The sequence below is a fragment of the Chenopodium quinoa genome, unplaced genomic scaffold (assembly GCF_001683475.1).
Source record: "Chenopodium quinoa cultivar QQ74 unplaced genomic scaffold, ASM168347v1, whole genome shotgun sequence".
In the NCBI taxonomy this organism is placed as follows: Eukaryota; Viridiplantae; Streptophyta; class Magnoliopsida; order Caryophyllales; family Amaranthaceae; genus Chenopodium; species Chenopodium quinoa.
Window position 1 is genome coordinate 1,454,310 of NW_018742987.1, and position 23,746 is coordinate 1,478,055.

General features: G+C 33.2%; 2 protein-coding genes across 2 annotated transcripts; both read left to right on the plus strand.

Annotated features, from left to right (window-relative positions):
• Positions 1-5,666: 5,666 nt before the first annotated feature.
• LOC110729653 (oxalate--CoA ligase-like) lies at positions 5,667-10,090 on the plus strand. Its single transcript, XM_021909424.1, has 4 exons — positions 5,667-6,005; positions 6,617-7,667; positions 8,723-8,826; positions 9,542-10,090. Exons 1-4 carry the CDS (start codon positions 5,805-5,807, stop codon positions 9,758-9,760), a joined length of 1,575 nt encoding a protein of 524 aa, XP_021765116.1. The 5' UTR covers positions 5,667-5,804; the 3' UTR covers positions 9,761-10,090.
• A 1,639-nt stretch (positions 10,091-11,729) lies between these two features.
• LOC110729488 lies at positions 11,730-23,224 on the plus strand. Its single transcript, XM_021909220.1, has 9 exons — positions 11,730-12,295; positions 12,606-12,747; positions 13,989-14,080; positions 14,177-14,267; positions 14,820-15,020; positions 15,124-15,200; positions 20,855-20,965; positions 22,136-22,395; positions 22,722-23,224. The coding sequence occupies exons 1-9, from the start codon at positions 11,981-11,983 to the stop codon at positions 22,870-22,872; spliced, it is 1,440 nt and encodes a 479-aa protein (XP_021764912.1). The 5' UTR covers positions 11,730-11,980; the 3' UTR covers positions 22,873-23,224.
• Positions 23,225-23,746: the final 522 nt, after the last annotated feature.

Below are 23,746 nucleotides of genomic sequence, written 5' to 3' on the forward strand. Positions count from 1 at the left end.
CTAAATATTTGAGACGTTAGACTTTTTTCACTACTCATGTACTACCTCTGTTTCTTATTATGTGCAACAAAGGGATATTATTTGTGAGACATAAAACATTTCTTTGTTGGAAATAATAAGAAATGGATGTAGTATTAGTTTTTATCATAATTTTTTTACTAATAAAATATGTTTTTAGATACGTATTAATATAAAGTTTTATAATATAAATTTTAAAATAATTTTCATTAATATTTACTTACGGAGTATATAAAAATAAAGTCAAGCTAGTGTTTTGACATATCTGTAATGTTATTTGTATTCCATTTTCTGAGATGGATGGAGTAAAGCACTGTCTATATAGTTGATGAAACTACTTGATAGAAAGGAGTAGAAATGAGAATAGTAAAGTAAAGATATTTTCCAACCAACACTTTATGAAGCTAATCAATATCTAAATAATTAATAATATTGTGATCGACATATCATAGATTTTGGGCCATAAAGCCATTTGCCCTTTTCATTTCAACCATACTCCAAGTGAATAATTATCATTTCGATCTAATCTTAGACATAGAGACCTTAGATTAAATCTAAGCCACGTTTCCATGATTCTCCCAAACACGTACACATCTATCGCATTAAATTAAAATCAGAAAATACCAAAATAAAAAAATTAATATTGGAAATAAGACTATGGTGGAAGATGTTATGTGGTAATGTAATTTTCAAGGCCAACGACACTCGTGAGTTCTCCTACACACACCCAATCTCTTCAAATCAATGGCCTCCACGTGGCATACCTCCCCCAATTCTCCCCTCCCCCTTGCAAAACCTATTAAAATTGTTACTTTGGCTTCATCCCCATTATTTTTGTTTTTGTTTTATGTATAATACGCGCTCAATATAATTATTATAATGTAATTTAGCTAATAATAGACTCAAATAATGGGAAAACAATGAAATATGAGTTTATATGCTTTATCCTTTGCCCCTTTTTATTTTTTTCATTATATTTGATTAAAAGTTATATATGAAAACAAATAAAAACGGAGTGAGTGACTGATAAGTGTGATAGGTGAGAATTTGTTTATTTCTATACCAACATGGTGAATAAAGGCCCAACATAAATCATATGCTAATATGAAATTGCTACCTTTTTGATATTGTAGCTTTACTTTTGCTTTTTTTTTTAAAAAAAATATTATTGAATTGAGTAATCCTTATCCATATTTAATATTTCAAATTTCCAACGTGCTAATATGCAAGATTACTATGAATATGTTCTTGGCAAATTGGAGAGGTTTTAAACTTTTAATACCCCTCATATGGAACAACTCCTCTTATTTTTTTTTTTTTTTTTTTATGGGATTATATGGAACAACTTTTTAACTCTTTTATGTAATGAAATTGTCTTTTAAAAATAAAGGATATCACAATTTATTTATTTTTTAACAATAAAAGGTAAACAAGAAGTTATTATTCTCTCAAAACTACTCCGTAATAGATTACAATAATATTATTCCATTAAAAATTGTAAATTCCTTTCTCTCTCCTCCTTTTTTTCTCCAAAACCCTAGCATCCGTTGTTGAATTTTGAAGGGGCTTCCATCGATTTTAATCGGTGGAAAGCCCCAATCATTGTTTCTTTATTGTTTTTTTAGGTTTATAATAATACTTCCTCCTTTTGGGAGGAACTTTTCTCCCTCGAAAGAAAGGGTTTCCGGTCTCCTTCGAAAGACAAGGGTTTTTCGACCTCCTTCGAAAGACAAGGTTTATCTCCTCTTTTCGAGGGAGAAATTTCTTAGTTTTGAATCCATGGTAGCAGATCTAATGGATAGTCGTGAAATTATTTCGTTGGTGAAAAAGTTATTAAGTTTTCGAATACAAACAGATGAATCAGAAGGAAATCATCCTCACGGCTACAAAGGATCGTTAGATTGTCTCTCCAACAAGGATGTAATTTTCAGCGATATAAGCGGGAGATGCTCCGCATTGCAAGATCTACTCGACGATCGTAGTTTTTATGAAGGAAAATTTCTATTTGATTCAATATCTTATGTATTTGTTAACGTCGAATCTCTATTGTAAATGTCGTATGACTTTTAATTAATGAAATATTTTTGCTATTAAAAAAAAAAAAAACTACTCCGAAATATTTATGATTTCCTATTATTTATAAAAGTTTTTTTTAGGGATTATTATTCTATACATCCGATCCTTTTAAAAATGTTTAAAATATATGCCTTCTAATCAATATTATTATTAAAGGAAAGTTGGATGAGTGGGAGGGCTCCAATATATAAATACTCTTCTCTTATACTGTCATAGTGTCATGTCATACCCACTAAAAAGGAAACCAATAAGGTAATTACATCTTCAATCGCCATCCAATCAAACAAAAATGGGATGGTGAAATCTCACTTGTTAATATGGAGTAGTAAATCACAGTGCCACTTCATACACATTATATCGGATGATTAAATCTCATTAATATGAATATAAATGGAAGAATTAATCTCTTTCTATCTTGATTAATGCATATTTAATTTAAGTTATTAAGTTTATCATTATCTTATTTAATTTCTACTATAAGGGTTAATCCCGCATGTCTAAATCATACGCACTTCATCTTATTCCTCAAAATCAAAATTCACTATACATGTATAGTCAAATTACTACTCGATAACAAGATAGAGGAAAAGAGAAAAATCTACTGACACAATAACTAATATGTTTAGCAATTTACTTCACAAGGTAATTACTACATCTTTAATCACAATCCAATCAAGGTACAAAATTGAAAGGGATTATTATCATATTATGTATTGGTATAAATCATAGTCCCACCTCATACACACTAGAGAGGTAACCAAGATAATTATATTTTCAAATTACATAAAGCATAGTTGGATGAATGTGAGTGCTTCAAGCCTAAACACTCTTCTCTCATATTGCCCTGTCACACCCACAAAAAGAAAACCAAGGTAATTACATTTTTAATCACCATCTAACTAAAAAGGGGTAATGGGATCTTATTTACTGATAATAAATCATAGGACCTCGTCATACACACTAGAATGGTAACCAAGATAATTATATATTTGATCATTATCCAATCAAATAAAACTAAAAAGGGATATTGAGTCCCATTTTTTGACATAAATGGAAAAATTAATCTCCCTTTATCTAGACAAATACACATTTAAGTTATCATTATCTTTTCTCAAAAAAAAAAATCAAAAAGACTTGCGTGGACCTGGTCCACAATAATATTATTGTGAACCCGATGTCTATACACACGCAACTGACATTATATGGAACATAGTGACCATTATTTTTAACATAGTAACCTTATTTTTACTACTACAACGTTTAATAATATTGTGAACTTGAAATACGACGCTATTATCCTAATTTTAACATAGTGGCCTTTATTATTCATATTGATCAGTATATAAAATATTTCATTACAAAAATAACCACTTAGGCCTATATATAACCAAAATGATTTTTATTTCAACATAGTGACTTTTTTTTTTAATTATAGTGACCCCTTTTTTATTAATAAAATAACCATACTTTCTCTAATGTTAGTGGTCCACAATAAATTAGTGTGAACCAGGTCCATTTAAGAATTTGTAAAAAAAAATAGTTATCATTATCTTAGTTTTTTAGAGGCTAATCACCACCTCTAAGACTCTAAGTTAATGCCACACCATCCTTCTACGTCAAAATTCAGTATACATGTATATATATAGTCAGATTTTAAAATGAAGAAAAGTACTTGTATATAATCTATTGACACAACAAATAACATGTTTAATTTACTTCATGCAAGAATGAAAACATCTAGCATTATAAATGTCTAAGAATAAACATACTACGGAGTACTACATATTGAATATAGCAAATAAGAAAAACTTGAGTATCATCGTTATCAAAGAGAATAAAATTATGTTGTAAAAAAGGTAATGATAAAATTAAAATATTATAATTTAAGGCAAAATCACCGAGTTAAACTTAAGAAAATAGATTCTAATTCATTTTATACTTAAAGATATGTATATTTGTGTTTTTTTTTTTTTTTGAATAATTTTGACCAAAAGTTCATAATAATAATAATAATAACAAATAAAAAAAAATAAAAAAAACTAGAATAGCTAAATCTTCTCATTCGCATCAAACTTGTAATTGTATGTGAATCTCAAATCTCTTTCAAGTTTCAACTAAAACACCTTATTAAGACTTTGAGTTTAAGCAACTTATTTCCCTTAATTTTGTCGGGGATTTATTAGTCGTGGGCCCAATTAGTGAAGACTAATAAAAACTTGTAAACCATATTCCTATATTTCATTTACTTGCGTGCTTCCTCAAATCCAAACTTTCTTCCTCACCAGGGCCCAAAAAAGGAAAGAAGAATCAACCTTTACGTTATTCGTGACCTCACATAAAGCCATTTTTTTAATTTTTATTTTCTTGCTCTTAAATGTGGCTATAACAACATTTCGATTTTGTTACTCTATCCGTCCCTTAACTACATGCTTATTTCTAACTTTAATTACTCACATATTAAGAAGAAATAGACATATATAATTAAGTGACGAAGGGAGTATTAATTAAAGTAATAATTTTTATTTTTTTATTTTTTTGTGTCTATGAAGTAAATGTTAAAAATAAAATAATTGAAATGAGGTAATAGGTGAGTAAATATAAGAAAAAGTAATACATTATGTGGAGGAGTAGTAAGATAGTAAGAGGAGTTTTCTAGGATTAAAGTAGAAGTAACTCTTTCAAAAAAAAAAAAAAAAAGTAGAAGTAACTCAAACTTTTTAAAACCATTTAAAATAAAATTCGACTCAATTTTTTTTTTAAAAAACATATGAGTACTTAAAATATAAATAACTCCATCCTTTCTCTAATATATCTGTTTCTGATTATCAATAAACATAGATTATAGACTTTTTTTGAATAACACATAGATTATAGACTTGTAATATAATACTTCTATTTTTTATGATTTGCAATAATTTATTTATTTACTTATTTTATGTTTCCCAAATGAGTAATACACTTTATGGCAATTAATAAAACAAAGGTAATAATATCACAAAAAAATAATAATAAATAATGCATTGAAGTGATTCTAGTAAATACTCATATAAATAACATAAATTTAAATAATACATTTACTATTGTCGTTTCATAGTATATGCAACATTTTATTCAAAGTGGATGATACATATTATGTGCAACAAATGTTTTATTTCTTTTTCAAGCTATTAAGAGTTTGTAATCCCTGATTCAATCCGAACCCGACCTGAAGTTACTAAGAGAAACCTGAACTCGACCCAAACCAAATTCGAACGACCTGAATTCGTCCCGATTTGATCCAATTTTCATATTTAGTAGTAATATTAAGTCTTGCACCATTTGTGATAGTTTCTAAGCATTACTTGATATCTACCTGAATTCTGACTCGTGAACGACAGAGGAGTAGTAGTAAAAAATAAATTTTAAAAAATAAAACTATAGCTTATTAAAAAAAATATAAAAATACGGAGTATAGTAACTCTTGTTTCTAAAAAAAAAAAAATAGAGTATGAGACAGAATAGTAGTAGTATTTTAGAACGAAGCAAATCGAGGCCTCGAGGAAGTAAGCAATTTGTCTTAACTCTTCTTGTGAAGCTGTGACCCCCACACGCACCATCGACCGCCTATATATTCGCTGCATTCTAACCAACTTTTCTCGTATCTTTCCAATACCATCATCACCCCACCCCAATTCACCATTTTTTTTTTCCTCTGTTATCAAATTCCTAATATGGAAAATCTAACTCTCACCGGACTTCTTAAGGACGTCGCCGGAAAATTTTCTAACCGGAGAGCAATTTCCGTTTCCGGCAAGTTTGATATCACCCATTCTCGTTTACACCAATTGGTCGAACATGCCGCCTCCCGCCTCCTTGCCGCCGGCGTTGTTCCCGGCGATGTTGTCGCCCTCACCTTTCCTAACACCATTGAGGTACACCATTTTTATTGATTTATTATTTTTTCCTCAATTTTTATTGGTTGGTAAAAAAATCAGGGTTCTAGTTTCCTTAATCCTCTGTAAATTCAATGGTTTTGCCTTTTTTTTTTCTTTCTAATTTTGTTAAAATCTAATTTTTTATCTTTATTTTTATTAATAAACATACAATATTTGTAATTTAAATGATTTGGTAATACGGTATTACCAATCCACTTGATGTAACATTAACATGAATTTGTTTAAGTTCTGCTTTTTTAATTTCGTAATGTTCGCAGTTTAAACAAATTGGTTTTCATAATTAACATTTATTCTGTTCTTTAATATTTGTCCTTAATTAATGCACATTTCAGAAGAATTATACTCCGTATTAATCATATATTAGTACGAAGAACTCCGTACTTTGAAACAACATATTGAGAAAAATAATAAGATTTCACACGCTTATGTTTAAGTTTCACCATTTAATACTAAGGAATAAAGCTAGTAGGGAATAAAGTGAGTATAAAGCAAATTCTTAAGAAATTAGAGTAACAATTTTCCGTGAAAAATGACATTTAAAAAAAAAAAATCTTAACTAATTTATAATTATGTCAATGAATGGACAGTTTGTGATTATGTTCTTGGCGGTGATTCGAGTTCGAGCCACGGCAGCACCATTAAACGCAGCCTACACAACAGACGAGTTCGAGTTCTATCTTTCAGACTCAGAGTCAAAACTCCTCCTTACTTCCCCTGAAGGCAACACCGCAGCCGAAACCGCTGCTGCGAAGCTCAGTATTCCTCATGCTACTGCATCTCTCACCTCATCTGACTCCGAAATTTCTCTGTCATTCACTCACCCTGAATCGAACCCCGATTACTCGGTGTCCTCACTCGTGAACGACCCTTCCGATGTCTCGCTCTTCCTCCACACCTCCGGGACTACCAGCCGTCCCAAGGGGGTGCCACTGAGTCAGCTTAACCTGTTCTCAACTGTTCGGAACATTAAAGCTGTCTATAAGATTACTGAGTCTGATTCGACTGTGATTGTTTTGCCGTTGTTTCATGTTCATGGATTGATGGCTGGACTGCTGACCTCACTCGGTTCTGGCGCTGCAGTGACTCTCCCTTCCTCGGGTAGATTCTCTGCGTCGACGTTTTGGGGTGACATGAAGAAATACAACGCTACTTGGTATACCGCTGTTCCAACGATTCACCAGATCATCCTTGATCGCCACACGAGTAAGCCCGAGACGGACTACCCGAAGCTCCGGTTTATTCGGAGCTGCAGCGCTTCGTTGGCCCCGACAAATCTTAACCGGCTTGAGGAGTCATTCGGTGCGCCTGTTTTGGAAGCGTATGCAATGACTGAGGCAACCCATTTAATGTGTTCTAACCCGTTGCCTGAGGATGGGCCTCATAAGGCGAGCTCGGTTGGGCGACCCGTGGGTCAAGAGATGGCCATTTTGGATGAAAACGGTCAGGTTCAAGGGCCTAGGTCTAAAGGAGAGGTTTGTATTCGGGGCCCGAATGTTACAAAAGGGTATAAGAATAACCCGGAAGCAAATAAGGCGGCTTTTCAATTCGGGTGGTTTCATACCGGTGATGTTGGGTTTTTTGATGAAGATGGATATTTGCATTTGGTGGGTCGGATCAAGGAGCTCATTAACCGTGGAGGTATATATCATTTATCTCTTATTTTAGCTTCTACTTGTTTAAAAGCATTAATCTATTAACTGTGTTTTTTAATTATCAAGGGTGAATTTTATAATTATTATTGAAATTTTGTTTTATGGTTTGTCATAAGAACACACTTTTGAGGGAATAGATCGACAAAGTTTCTTATCAAATTACTTCAGAGTGTAACAAAATCAGAATTGTCTTGGGTTCTTGTTTGTGTTAAAAATACTGAGCATGTGTTAAATAACTTAAATTACTATGTTTGTCAAGCGTGTTACGCGAGGATACTTAATTAGCGCAGTTGTCAAGTCGTTCCAAAGTTAAGTAATGTATAAATCTTGTCAACTAAATAATTATAGGAATATTGATATAAATATATTTTTTTTAATGTGCTATGTACATAAGTGGTTACGGCTATAATTAGACTATGACTCCATCGCTTTACATGTCTTAGAACCTTGGCTCGTAAGAAAATCCAAGTGTTTATATTAATGGAATGTGACCAAGCAGGAAAGTTGTTAGGATATGGGTTTCCTAATCCTCTACCTACCTATGACGATTTTATTTAGACGTGTGTCTGGTAGCTCCAGTCTCTATATCTGTGTCATTCGCCTTTGTTTTTAAATAAAAGATCACATTTTGAAGGGAGTCGTACATGGATTTTAAAAAATCTGGTTAGAGTACTCTGTAGTTTGCAGCATGGTCTAGAAAGCTTATCAAAAGAGGTCTATTTTTTAAGGATGTTGAGAGAGTGTAAAATCGAATCATCTTATACTTGCCTATTTAAAATAACCGCTTTGGGTAGGTGAAACCGTGATAGAACGTAGCTTTTTATGGTTGGTAAACTAAGTTTTCTTTAAACTAATTTTCTTGGTCAGCCAAGAGATAGTCACTGTCTTTTTGTTATTCAATGGAGCTGCTTTTTCTTCACCTTCATTGGTTTGTAAATAATGCACCACTTGGTATTCCACATGTGTGATTGTACACATTCAAGTTGAGTTAAAAGTTAAAATGTCTAATATGTGGAGTTGTTTTCTACCCAATTTTTTCAGGGGAAAAGATATCACCAATTGAGGTGGATGCAGTGCTGTTGTCCAATCCTAACCTTGCGCAAGCTGTTGCTTTCGGGGTCCCCGATGACAAGTATGGAGAGGAGGTATGAACTAATTTCCATCTTTTCTTGAGTTTTAGATTATAAGCAAGATTAGTTGTTAGTCTCTATCCTTTCATAATTAATCACGAAATGTCTTGCATATCATGCCATACATATGACTTGTGGATGTGGTAAGCTTATTTACTTGGATGTTATGGATAGTACTTTTGTACATTTAAAGACGGATACACGTGTAGTTGAGTCATTACATGCCTCATGATGTGGTTGAGAGGTGAAAAGCATGAGGTGCTGTGTTTGATGCTTCTAGGAATCTAGGATCATGTGTGGTTCAGTTGGATTTCCAGAATCGAAATTGGTTGATCATTGCCTTCTACTACCATTCATGTACCTGATAATGACGTATGCTTTGAGGGATTTGATACTTTTGTTAGTATGCTCTGTTAATGATGTTTTAAGTGGATAAATAATCACGGTATGCTTTTTTCATGGATAATCAACCACTTGACTAAAAAGGCGCTGCAAAAAGCTAGGGGAGGAAAGAAATTCAGCTGTCTAATTACTTGTATACTTGCCATTATAATAGTGAAAATCTATGGTTTTATATGAATATCCTTTCTTTGTTATTCGTCGTTGAAGATCATTGAGAATCTGGAGTTTGTTTGCTTGATTTTACCTGATTATGTTTGTGTTGTGCTGGTTCTTGCTATTTACTTGTGAGGATTGGATGGTTGTTGATTTATTTCTGTTTCATGGACAGATAAATTGCGCAGTTATTCCAAGAGACGGAGTGGAGATTGATGAGGAAGAGGTTGCAAAATTCTGCAAGAAAAACCTGGCATCATTCAAGGTCCCTAAGAAGGTTTTCATCACTGACTTTTTACCGAAAACTGCAACTGGGAAAATCCAGAGAAGAATTGTGGCTGAGCACTTCCTAGCTCAGATTTCGACTGCTAAAGTTCCCAAATTTGGGGCTTAGTGAACGAATATGCGATGCCTTGTTTTCTAAGTGCCCTGAATTTGACGATGTTCAATGTTGTGGACCGTTTTGAGTTTTAGCTAATCAGTGCTGTCCATTGGAATGAACATTGTAATGTTATCCCTTATCCTTGTATAGGAGGTTATGGCTTATGGATATGGGGTACTAACTATCAAGTGATATATATATGTATCAGAGATAAAACTAAGTCATATTAGGATCGAAGTCGAACCATCATAAGATAATATGTGAAGGCTTGGTTGATTAATAGACTTATTTTGTATTTATATTTCATTTGTTTATGCCAGAAGCAGATCTTTTGTTCTTTAACAAAAAATGTCTAATACCTTGTACAAGTATAATTTTTGTAATAAATCTATGATTAAAACTTCTATGTTCAAAAATAATTGTTACATCGCGCTGTTTTAGCTTACTAGTTATAACAATTGGGTTGATTTTAAAAGATCGAGCGAAGTCAACATGTCTCTGTCAATCACAGGACTCACAGCTACATAAAAACATAGAATAAGAGAATGGACTAGTGAATCGTGTGTAGTATAGAGAGATGAAAAATGAAGGGGACCTTTATAATAGGATTTGGATGGGAGCACAGAAAAAGATATGCTAACATATTAAAGTGAGTTTTGGCCACACAATTTTGTGTGCTTTACAATGCAAACAATCGTTAGCCGTGTAGTTAATTGGGTATTTGGGTGTGGTTCATTGGTTTGAGTTTCATTTTCACGGGTGATTTGGAATTAGGGACACATATTTTACTTTCATGGCAAATTGGCAGCTCATAGTTATTGTCCCACAGGAACTAATGTACAAGAATTTCTGAAGTTTTTTTGAATTTCTATTTTCCGCATAACTTGTTTTTATGTATTTCGTTCAAATATGGCATGCATAGTACGGAGTACTGGTGAAGTTGCTGTTTTCTGTAGCGTAGAAACCATCGAAACACATTTAAAATATTAATTGGAAACATTTTTTAAAAATTAAAATAACCCTAAAGAATAATAGTGATGAGATTGGGAGCTCCATTTAAAATACAGTAGTATTAACATCAGAAACATATTTATTTGAGGCCTTGAGGATAAAAGAATTAAAGAAAAGCCAATGACAATGTCTACAATCTACATTAAAGGAATGACGTATTATTATCAACTAGTGGTGCAACACTGCAACCTAGGCTTTGTTTCGAGTTTTCTTTGATTTTTCTTTTATTTTTTTTAATCATTTTTAACAGTAAGTTAGAATACAATGATAACAATAACTTATTTGGATTTTGTTTGGTTTTTATCCTACTTTATTCTCTACTTACATGTATGTATGTATATATATATATATATATATATATATATATATATATATATATATATATATATATATATATATATATATATATATAAATGTGGATTACAAAACATGATTTATTTCTAGCAAGGATAGTAATCCATATGAAATGATGATGTAGCGTGATGCTGGTGGAAGAAGAGGTACACATGACACATAAGCAATTTTAAGAACGCTTTTCAATTTTTCACTTTCGATTCCTAAATGAAGTTTGTTGGGAACTTGGGACGAAATTCCAAATCTCAATGGTCAAATTGTTCAATTTTTTTCACACAATTTATTGATTTCAATTCAATTAGGGTTTCGTCAAAAAAAAAATTTCAATTAGGATTATTAAATATGGACCAATTTCAATCAGGCCGGTAGGTTGAGAGTTCAATCCACAGTGCATCCACATAATGTAGCAACTCAATCCGAGTTTTGCACTTATTAAAATCGGTTCAAACTTGATGAACCGAGAGATTGTTATATACCTCCGGGTGTACGTACACCCATAGTATTTTATTCTCATTTTGATGATTATTTTTCATTTAATTATCAAATAAAGAGTAAAAATTAATTTTGGTTTAATTGGGTACACGGTACACCCAGGTATATAAAAAACATCCTACGATGAACCAGGTTGACGGGTACGCCAAAGTAATTGGGCTTGGATCTCTTTTCAACCCCCATTATCTCACACCAAATCTCCAATATCATGAACATATTTTCTTATTAGCAGCCCACCCAAAATGCCTCCTTTAGCAAATCTCCCACTTTCTCTCTCCTCCCATTTTCCAACCCCTGCAAAAACCCCTAAAACTTCACTTTCTTCTTCAATCAACAGCAGCAGCAATCAATTCTGAGTTGAATGATAAGTTAAAAATGGTGAGTAAAAGACAGAAAGAAGCTCGAAAGAAGTTTAAACAAGAAAACCCAGGTTTATTCCCAACACCTGAACCTACTCCCCCTAAAGACCCCAACAAAAAGAAGAAGAACAAGAACAAGAACAAAAAACCCAAATTTAAGCGCGATAAATCTGACCCCAGAACCCTAGATGATAAGCCCCGTAAATCCTCTTTTACTAGAAAACCCTTGAGAGTTCCTGGGTTAAAGCCTGGTGATTGTTGTTTTATTTGCAAGGATTTGCATCATATTGCTAAAAATTGCCCTGAAAAAGCTCAATGGGAACGGAATAAGGTATTTTTCTATCATTTTCTAGGGATTTGTAATTATAATTTTGATGAAATTTGATTTTCTTAGTGACATGGAATGGAATATGCTATTGGGTATTTTGGTAGGTTGTAAATTTTTGCATTTGATTGAAAATTGGTTGCAATTAAGATTTTGTATTGGCATAAGGGTAATAGGTGATTTTTAAGTAACATTATGAAGTAATGATTAATACTCGAGGAAAGAATGCAAGTTTAATCTGTTAGAATGTGAAGATTGTTTATTAAATTTCTGTTTTTGATATTGGTTTTTGGTGTATGTTTATACTGTTTTGTAGATATGTTTGTGTTGTCGACAACGCGGTCATAGTCTGAAGAATTGCCCCAACAAGAGTGAAGAAGTTGTTGAACAAAAGTTATGTTACAATTGTGGTGAAACTGGGCATTCCTTGTCAATGTGCCCCCGGCCACTGCAAGATGGTATGCTCATTTGTGCCATTTGATTCTCCCTGTTATGTTTGTCTTAAATTGATTGTTTTATTGGTATGAAATGTTGTTAAAATAACTTTGATTTATGCTAGTTGGATTGAAATCATTTATTGATATGGAAAATTGTTTGAAATTTGATTATAATATATTGGTACCCTGGTAGACTGTGTTTTGGCGAACGGAGAATGTCTCTTAAGCTGTTTGACACTTAAAACTCTTTTCTTTTAATCTATATTCAATATCATAGATGAGACTTGGTCTTTTGTAGTTATATGATCTGAGAGAGCTAGTCATTCCCTGCTAGAAATGCAAAATTAGAGTCAATATTCTGTCTTTTTCTTTCTTACATTTGGAACATCTATTCACATCGTCCTGTGTTTGTAAGTAGACCCATTATCGAAACTATATTCTGCATGGTTGATATTGGGGGTTGATGTGCACCCTATTCAGCAAAGCTCAGCTCCCTATCTAATATAATTAATGATCAGGTATAGTGTGAATTTATCGAGCAGATCAACCTGGTCTAGTGGTCTAGAATGATATCAGGTGTCACTCTTTTCTAAAACGATTTTTACAAACTGCCAATAAATGCTGGGCCCAAGAACCTTCATATTGCTTCAATCCATTGCTTTCCCTGGTTTTTGTTCTTTGTTTCCTCATTCCAAAGTACCAGAGTTTTACTTGCATGATTCTTTCTATGCCTTTACATCATTTCCTTCTTTTGATTCTATCTGGTTTGTGGTTTCTTTCCACACGCCAACTCATTACTAGTTACCAACAAATCACCTAGGCAGAAAATGCTTCATCATGATTGCTGGCTCCTCTCACATAACTCGGTATTTTCTTACTTTTCATGTACACCCTCCACTGCAAATGGTTTGCGTAGATTGGCAAAATGTAGTATTAATGAATATAGATGTACTTTTACCCATATCTTTAATGGTTTATAAATTAAACAAAATATACAGAGTCTTTTAATGGTTTGTAAAATCTTAAGTACTCGTGTTGAATCTTACACCTGATATCAGGTGGAACTTGAGATTTTGGAATTTGGTCAAAAGCTTTCTCTTATTTATGTTATTTAAACGTATTTGCTTGTAATAGTCCACATCACCTTCCATGAACTGAAGGTCATCTAGACTTATTATATAGTGATGTTATTACATACATGTCTTCGGTTTATCTTCAGATTAACTCTGTTAATTTTATTCCCTTTCTTGGGTTATATGTAGGTGGAACAAAGTTTGCCTTATGCTTTATTTGCAATGAACGTGGACATTTGAGTAAGAACTGTCCTAAAAATACACACGGGATATATGTGAAGGTAAAACTAGCTTTTGTACATTATTGCAAACCAACATATTTTGCATTATATATTCCTGGATTTTTCTTACAAGTGTAATGTTTAATTGATGGGCAGGGTGGGTGCTGTAAAATATGTGGTGGTGTAACTCATTTAGCTAGAGATTGCCCAGACAAAGGAAGTGCTCAAGCTGCTGGAAATAAAAGAGGTAATGATCATATTTTTCTACATATAAATTGCTTATGCAGGAGACTCAAGTTATGAACATCCAATTGAACACATATCCTGGATCTCGTAATTGAAAGGGATGATTTGACCTAATAAAGTTTGAGAATATATTTGTATATGTGTGTTTTTCTCTTTTTATACTCCGTAGGTCACTTTTGATTTGGCATCATTTCAAAAGAATTTAGCTTAGATACCATACTCTAATATTTAAAAAATTTCATCACCACCATACAATTCCAAATTTACAAAGAAGGATTTATTTTTTGGATATAGAAGTATTTTGTATTTCTTACAAGGGTATCAATGTATTGTTTGTATAATGAAGGGGTAGTAAATGAAACACAGCTTATGAAATTCATAGAGGTAATATGAGAATTGAGAAATTCCAAAGTTTGACTTACCAAATCATAAAGGACTATCAATGTAGAATGAATTAAAACAGAAATGTAGCCATTTTCTGATGGAGAGTGTTGTGCTTCTTGATCATCTGTATTACCATGATGGTGATTCTAAATGCATGTTTCATCATCAGTATCTATACTAGAGCAGTCACAATCACGAGTTACAAAGCTCTATGGTGGGGATGATCTTGAGGATGACTTCATGTTGGAAGAAGACAAAAAAGTCAAGAATGACTTCAAGAACACTGAAGGTGATCTTGCATCCGAGGAAAATCATAATCATGCAAAGGTAAAGAAGAAACAAGAGCCAAAAGTGGTGAATTTTGTAGGTTGACATTGTTGATCAGAAGTTGAGGTAATTCATTATTTTGTAAGCAAAAGGCAGATACTAGTAAAATTTGATATAAAAGTTTTCTTGTTTTTGTATCATGCTAGATATCCCTTTCTCTTACTCTTTCTTGGAAAATTTTGTTTCGATGTTGAGCATTTTTGCATATTTGGCCTGTAAGGCTGTATGAGTTTTTTTATTTCTAAGGTTGTTTCTTCACGGTCTATTCTTGTCTCTCTCTTTTTTTTTTCCTCTTCAATTAGGATTACAATTAATGTGGTATCCATAACTTGGTCTAGTGGCTAGAGTTTAACTTGGAAATCTTGATGTCCCAAGTTAGAGTTTTTTCCCTAATGTGTATCGGGACTCAGGAGCCTTGATTATGTTCTTAGTAGTGTGGAAAAGACTGATATTCATAACTAGAGCTGTCAAAAGTTGACCCGACCCGAAATACCGACTCAAACCCGATTATTAATCGACCCATCTGAACCCGAAAAAATGGTGACCCAAACCTGACTTGAAACCAACCCTAGACCCGAGTTGACCCGCGTATGTGAGACCCTAACCCGAACATGAATAGACCTGGAGATGACCCAACTCGAATGTAAACCGTAAATTATTGACCTGAACCGAACCCGACTTGAAACGAAATTGAACCAAACCCGTTTTAACCTGACTTGTTATTAACCTGACCTGAATTTAACCCGTCCTGTTCCTAACCCGACCCGAATTTAACCCAACCTGTTACAAACCCGACTTGAAATCAACCCGACATGTTATTGACCTGACCCAAATTCAACCCGATTTGTTATTGACCCGACCTGAATTTTACCAGACCTATTACTAACCTGACCCAAAAATTCAACCCGATCTGTCACTAATCCGACTCGAAATCAACACGACTTGTTATTGACCCGACCTAAATTCAACCCAAATTGTTCCTGACGCGATTTCAAATCACCTTAAATGCAATTTAGATCACCTTATTATTTGTTGATCAAAGCATTTTGTCTAAGGAGACCAAGTCGGTCCAAGCCAACAATAAAAAGGAGCATCATTCTCAAATTTAAGAGTTATATGACCCTGAAATATATCCCCTAAATCTCAATGCTTTTCGACACCTGGCCCCGAAACATTTGAAATTTCTCAAAAAGCGTGGATATTAGCCTTTAATTTTGGAATTTTTTCGCCCGGAAATAAAAATTGCCGAAATGTTTACCATGGTCCCTTATAGGCTAATACCCTCCGGGATTTCATATGGGTGGGTAGAACCAATTTACCAATTTATCATTAAACGACCAATTTACCAATTTACAACTTGCATCGATATCATTAATTCAAGCCTACCACAAACATTTATTACAACAAATAATGATCATATATGGTTCCAAACAACATTATATGACCTCGAGATGTATTCCCAAGAATTTCAAGACTTTTCGACATTGGACCCCGAAACCTCCAAAATTTCTCAAAAAGCGTGGATTTTTACCCTTCAATTTTGGAATTTTTTTGAGATTTATTTGGCCAGGAAATAAAAATTGCCGAAATATTTACCATGGTCTCTAATATCCCGCGGGAGTCCAATTGGGTGGGTGGAACCATCCAATTTGCCTTTAAATGACCAATATACTGGTTTACAACTTTATTGATTATATTAACTCAAGCATACCACAAACATTTATGACAACATATAATTATCATATATGGTTCCAAATGACATTATATGATCCCGAGATGTATCCCCTAAAATCTAAAGGCTTTCCGACACCGAGCCTCGAAAACTTCAAAATTTCTAAAAAAATCATGGATAATAGCCTTCAATTTTGGATTTATTTTTTCGCCCGAAAATAAAAATTGCCGAAATGTTTACCATGGTCCCTAGTACACTCTAGGAGTCCAATTAGGTGGTTGGAAGCATCCAATTTTCCTTTAAACAACCAATTTACCGGTTTAAAACTTGTATCGATTTCATTAACTCTAGCCTACCACGAACAATTATGACAACAAATAATGAATATATATGGGTTCAAACGACATTATATGACCACAAGCTAAGATATATATTCCCTAGAATTTCTAGACTTTTAGGCTCTGGCCCTAAAGACTCCAAAATTTCTTAAAAAACGTGTATAATGCCTTCAATTTTTGAATTTTTTGACTTTTTTTTTTTCCGCACGGAAATAAAAATTGTCGAAATGTTTACCATGTACCCTAATAACCTCCGGGAGTCCAATTGGGTAGGTGGAACCAACCAATTTGCCTTTAAACAACAAATTTACCGATTTACAACTTGCACCGATTTCATTAATTCAAGCCTACCACGAACGTTTTTGTCAACATATAAGGATTATATATGGTTTCAAATGACATTATATGACCCCGAGATGTGTCCCCTAAAATCTCGAGTCTTTTCGTCAACGAGCCCCGAGACCTCTCTATTTTCTCAAAAGGCGTGGATATTTGACTTTAATTTTGGAATTTTTTGATTTTTTTTTTGCACGGAAATAAAAATTAACGAAACGTTTACCATGGTCCCTAATACCTTACGAGAGTCCAATTGAGTGGGTGGAACCATCTAATTTGCCTTTAAACGACCAATTTACCGGTTTACAACTTGCACCGATTTCATTAACTCAAACCTACCACCAACATTTATGACAACAAATAATGATCATATATTGTTCCAAACGGAATTATATGACCCCAAGATATATCCCCAAGAATTTCAAGACTTTTCGACACTGGGCTCCGAAACCTCCATAGTTTCTCAAAAAGTGTGGATATTAGCCTTCAATTTTGGAATTTTTTGACTTTTTTTCTCCTGGAAATAAAAATTGCCGAATTTTTTAGAATGGTCCCTAATACCCTCCGAGAATCCAATTGGGTGGATGTAACCATCCCACTTGCCTTTAAACGGCCAATTTACCAGTATACAACTTGCACCGATTTCATTAAATGTTGCCTACCACGAACATTTAGGACAACATATAATGATTATATATGATTCTGAACGGCATTATATGACCCCGAGATGTATCCCTTAAATTTTTGAGGCTGTTCGACACCGGGCCTCGAAATCTCTAAAATTTCTCAAAAAACGTGGATAATTAGCCTTCAATTTTGGAATTTTTCGACTTTTTTTCGCCCGGGAAAAAAAATTTCCGAAATGTTTACCATGGTCACTAATACCATCCGGAAGTCAAATTGGGTGGGCAGAACCATTCAATTTGTCTTTAAACGGCCAATTTACTGATTTAAGACTTGCTCCGATATCATTAACTCAAGCCTACCACGAACATTTATGACTACATATAATGATCATGTATGGTTCCAAACGTCATTATATGACCCTGAGATGTATTCCCTAAAACATTAAGGCTTTTCGACACCGGGCACCAAAACCTTTAAAATTTCTCAAAAAGCGTAGATATTAGCCTTCAATTTTGGAATTTTTGGACTTTGTTTTGCCCGGAAATAAAATTTGTTAAAATGTTTACCATGGTCCTTAATACCCTACGGGGGTCCAAATGGGTGTGTGGAACCATCTAATTTGCTGTTAAACGACCAAATTATTGGTTTACAACTTGCACCGATCTACCGGTTTACAACGACCAATTTATAACTTGCACTGAACTCGACTTGAACCGAAATTGACCCTAACCCGACTTTACCCGTCAAAATCCGAATTTAACCCGACTTGTTACTAACCTGACCTGAATTCAGCCCAACCCGTTCCTAACCCGACCTGAATTTAACCCAACCTGTTACAAACCCGACCTGAAATCAACCCGACTTGTTATTGACTTGACTCAAATTCAACCTGACTTGTTATTAACCTGAACCAAATTTTACTAGACCTATTACTTACCTGACCCAAAAATTCAACCCGATCTGTTACTAACCCGACTCGAAATTAACATGACTTGTTATTGACCCGACCTAAATTCTACCCAAATTGTTCCTAACCTGATTCAAATCACCTTAAATGCAATTTAGAGCACCTTATTATTGTTGATCAAAGCATTTTGTCTAGGAGACCAAGTCGGTCTAGGGCAGCAAAAGAAAGGAGCATCATTCTCAAATTTAAGTGTTAAATATAGTATATATTTGTTCTATGGTTAAAGGAGATAATTATCTTCCCAAATTATAAACTATAGTTCCCTAGTATATTGCCCTATATATTATAGTCAAAGGAAATAATTAGATTGATAAAAATGAAAATTATCTATTTATAGTTAGTTGAACCTGAATATGACCTGACTTGGAAATGACCCGACCTAATTGTAACCTGCAAATTATTGGCTTGAACATAACCCGACTTGACTTGGAGAATGACCCGACTTGAAAATGACCTAATCTGATTATAACCGGTAAATTATTGACTTGAACCCGAGAATGACCCGACTTGAAAATGACCTGACCTGATTATAATCTGCAAATTATTGACTTGAACCGAACCCGACTCAAACCCGAGAATGACCCAACCTGATTCTAACCCGCAAATTATTAACTTAAACCGAACCCGACTCGAACCTGAGAATTACCCTAACCCGTTTTAACCTGTGAAAACCCTAATTAAACCCGACCTATTGTTCACCCAACCTGTTATTAACCCAACCTGCATGATAAGAAGTATGACCCGACGTGACCCGACTCAAGCATGACCCAACCAAAACCCGACCCGCATAGGGCATGGAATTAATCTGAATTGACCCGACCCAAACCCGACCCCCTATTCATAACAAAGCATTAGACCACAATTGAGTTATCCACATTTGGAAGAAATTTTGTCTATTGAAAACGTGGTTGAAACTTTTAAATTTCGAATTAGAATCGTACGTATATGTATCATGTATGTCAACTTAATTAACAAATCAAGTATGTTCTTCTGGATTTAGTCCAGCCCATATCAAGTATTGCTAACCATTTTTGGTATTATTGTCAGCTTTAACATTAAGGAAGAAAGTGGAGACCAATACATTTGGGCTTATACAATAAGAGTACTCTGTTGATATATTAACTTATTTGGGAATCATTAGAATCTTTCTAATTTTTCAAGCATTTTTTAAGAGAATGCTTTGTGTTTGATTAATTATCTGGAGCTAAATCCCTGTTTCTCTTGTTAAAGTAAAGGAATTATATTTATTGTAATAATTTATACATTTTTGTACTTAATTTTCTTCTTAGCATTATAATCAATTAATCATCAAATCCAATCTAATATAAAATTGTTTTAGCTAAAATACATTTTTTTTTCTTTTTGAGTTACAAAAGGAATACAAGTTTCAAATGGGGTAAAGTGATTTGGACTTAAGACTTATGGTATAAAAATAATATCAATGTAAAAAACAATTAAAGTTTAAAGTTGCAAATTATATCAATGCAAGTTATAGTTAAAGTTGCAAAAAACAATTAAATTTTAAATTAGTGAACGAGTACAAAATAAATCATCTTTTATTTTAAAACTCCATAATTGTAAAAAAAAAAAAAAAAAAAAGTGGATTAGTAGGACAAAAATGTCAAAAATATTAAAATAAAAATAGTCAAAAGATGGTAGGACGTGACTTGTTAGCTAGCTTAGACGTGGCAAGAAGAACAGTTCGTCGTAGACATGATCAGCCCTTCATTTGCTTATTTTTGGGTTGCACTTTGGTTTTCATTAGCTGGTTATTTTTGTACGTGATTTATTTCATTAATTTATTTCTTTCAATTTAATTTTATTAATATATATTTATTAATTTCTCTTCATTGTCCGCACTTTTCTGCCTCCCTCAAAAACTCACCCATTCATGGTTGCCCTTTAATCAAGGATCTCTCTTCTCTTTCTCTATCTAAATTCCTCATTCTCTCTACCTTTCTCTCTCTTCCTTTTTCATCTTCATTTCTCTTAACTCTACCTTTGTTTCTTCCTCTCCGATTGTGTGCCAATCAAACTGCAACAAAATGGTACGTTTCTTGATTACTTTTCTTGTTTTAAATACATTTGTGCATATATAATGATATTTATTTGATCATCCATAACGAGAGTTATTGTTATTATAAATCAAGATTCGCCAAAATATGGATACTTAGGAGACATGTTTAAATGAACATACTAATAAGACTTAACCATCCATTTGCATGTTTATGTATGTCCACAAGTTGTAGAATATTCTCTACATATCTAAGTTTGATTCTTTATGATCATTGCCATGCATGATACAACATGAATTAAAAAAAAAAAAATCACACACACTCACAATCTTAAGATATTATTGTATGTTGTTGGAAGCTGGAACTTAGCGTTGATCAAATGTTGCCTACAAACTTTTTTTATTTTTCTTCAACTATTTTCTAGGATAGAATTTTGATCAATGTAGAAGAATCATATGCTTTGTCTATTGACAAATGTCATGTAGCACCATAATCTTGAATTGTTCTTTCCTACGGCTGACAGGGAAATTTGTTTCTGTATTTGACTAGATCAATTCCGATTTATATTCATCTAAAGTCAAATTATGATGATAAAATGAAAAAAAAAATATTGTTACTAGTCAACTAAAACATTACCTTTTGATTCAATGAAATCACTTAATCTTTGTAAGTTACCTTACAACCAAAATAATCACGAGTTAACGACCATTAGTCATTACTATAATTTACCCCCTTTGTTCAAAACAATATATAGTCCGCATTAGCCTTTGTTAGTCACATAAATCATAAATGATTTCATTAAATGGACGTACAATTAGGATTGGAATAAGAGATAAAAATAATAATTAGAAGTTGGCATTCTTTTGGTCAATCAACATTATAGATTTATAGTCCATAATGAACAACATTGCTCTAGGTTAAATTTTTCATAGGTTTGGTAATAGACGTCTATCGATATTGCATAGGTAACTCTCAATGTTGCTATAGGTTGTGTGAATCACGTCACAAAAAGCGTTACTATACATTATTTGTTACATATTCTACATTTGTAACGTGAATATATGATGAGGATATTTGAGCTACATGATAATCAACAATAGCACTTGTTACATGTAACGTTATTATTCTATGTTGTTGTACTATATGTTAACCATATATATGGTGTTGTGATGAAATGGGAAATTTTCGGGGTCAAAAATATAGGCGAACGCTGCGTCTGGTATGGCTGTGGATGATGAATGTAAGCTCAAGTTTCATGAGCTAAAAGCAAAGAGAACATACCGCTTTATTACCTTTAAGATTGAAGGCCAACAAGTGGTGGTGGATAAGTTTGGAAGCCCTGAGGAGAGCTATGACGATTTTACTAACTCTTTACCTGCTGATGAATGTCGTTATGCCGTTTTCGACTTCGATTTCACCACTGATGAGAACTGCCAGAAGAGCAAGATTTTCTTCATTGCCTGGTACGTATGCCATTCATTTTCATGTTCTTGCATGAAAAACTATAGAAAGTGCTAATCATAATATAATATAATTGTTACATGTCTATTTTGATACTTCGTGGTTTCAATTAAAGTGAAAATCAAATGAAGAGAACATACACGACTATAGTATGCAATATATCACATATGTACAATACAATACTAAAATGTTGTGCATATTGTTGTCATATATAGATTGACATCATCAGTTGATCATACGAGAGTATAAAGTTTATGTATCAATAGATGCATCATTTTGACTTTTTACATAATTAATATCGAGTGAAATGTATGTAATATAAATGTAGGTCTCCAGATACATCAAGGGTGAGAATGAAGATGGTGTATGCAAGCTCAAAGGACAGGTTCAAGAGAGAGCTTGATGGAATTCAAGTTGAATTACAGGCTACAGATCCAAGTGAGATGAGCTTCGACATCATTAAATCGCGAGCATTATGAACAACGTAACACCTTTTAATGTGTTTCGATGAAAATTACTCACTTAATCGTCGGTTTTATACAGCAATTCTACTTTGTTGCTGTTTATTTGTGATCAACATTTGTTGCTTCAAAAGTCCTTTATTCTTAGGGAAAAAGAAAGGGATCCAAAATGGTTTTTGATTATTTTTCAGAATCGAAATTCTAAGTGTAGTGCAGAGATGTAACATTGTGCACTCTTTAATCATTTTCAGTACTATGGTCGGTTGTTTTTTGTGTGCTACTATTATTTGTTATTATTGCCAACCAATTACTTTGTTCTTGTTCACGAACATATTTTTTTAAACACTTCATGATATAATTGATAATACGTACTTGTAATATTTGGATATCAACTAGCTTAATTACATAAATTAAACTTTAATTTATATAGGTGACCAATTATGTGTTGCATCATTAATCCTTATTGATTCTCTCTCAAAAATGGCATTCATAATGGGTTGGCAACTTGACCATATCATAAGAAGTGGGCCGCCACTAATATATTGGGCTACACAATTGGGTAGGTTAAAGTCTTTAGATGTGTAACGTAATTAACTTTTGAGAGAATATTTCAGAGATAGAATGTGTCTATATATAAGGAAAACATAGTAGCATTAATGTTGTATCTAGACCTGGTTATTGGGTGGGTTGGGTCAAGGTCGGTTGCGGGTCGGATCAAAGAGGGTCACATTTTATAGGGTCAATATAGGGTCGGGTTAATGCGGGTCGCAGGTCATTAGCGGGTCGATAATGGCGGGCCTACAAAATATCAATTAAAATAAATATTGGATAAAGCCATTATATATACATATGAATACAAATTTATCTATATAATTATTTTTGCATTATGTAT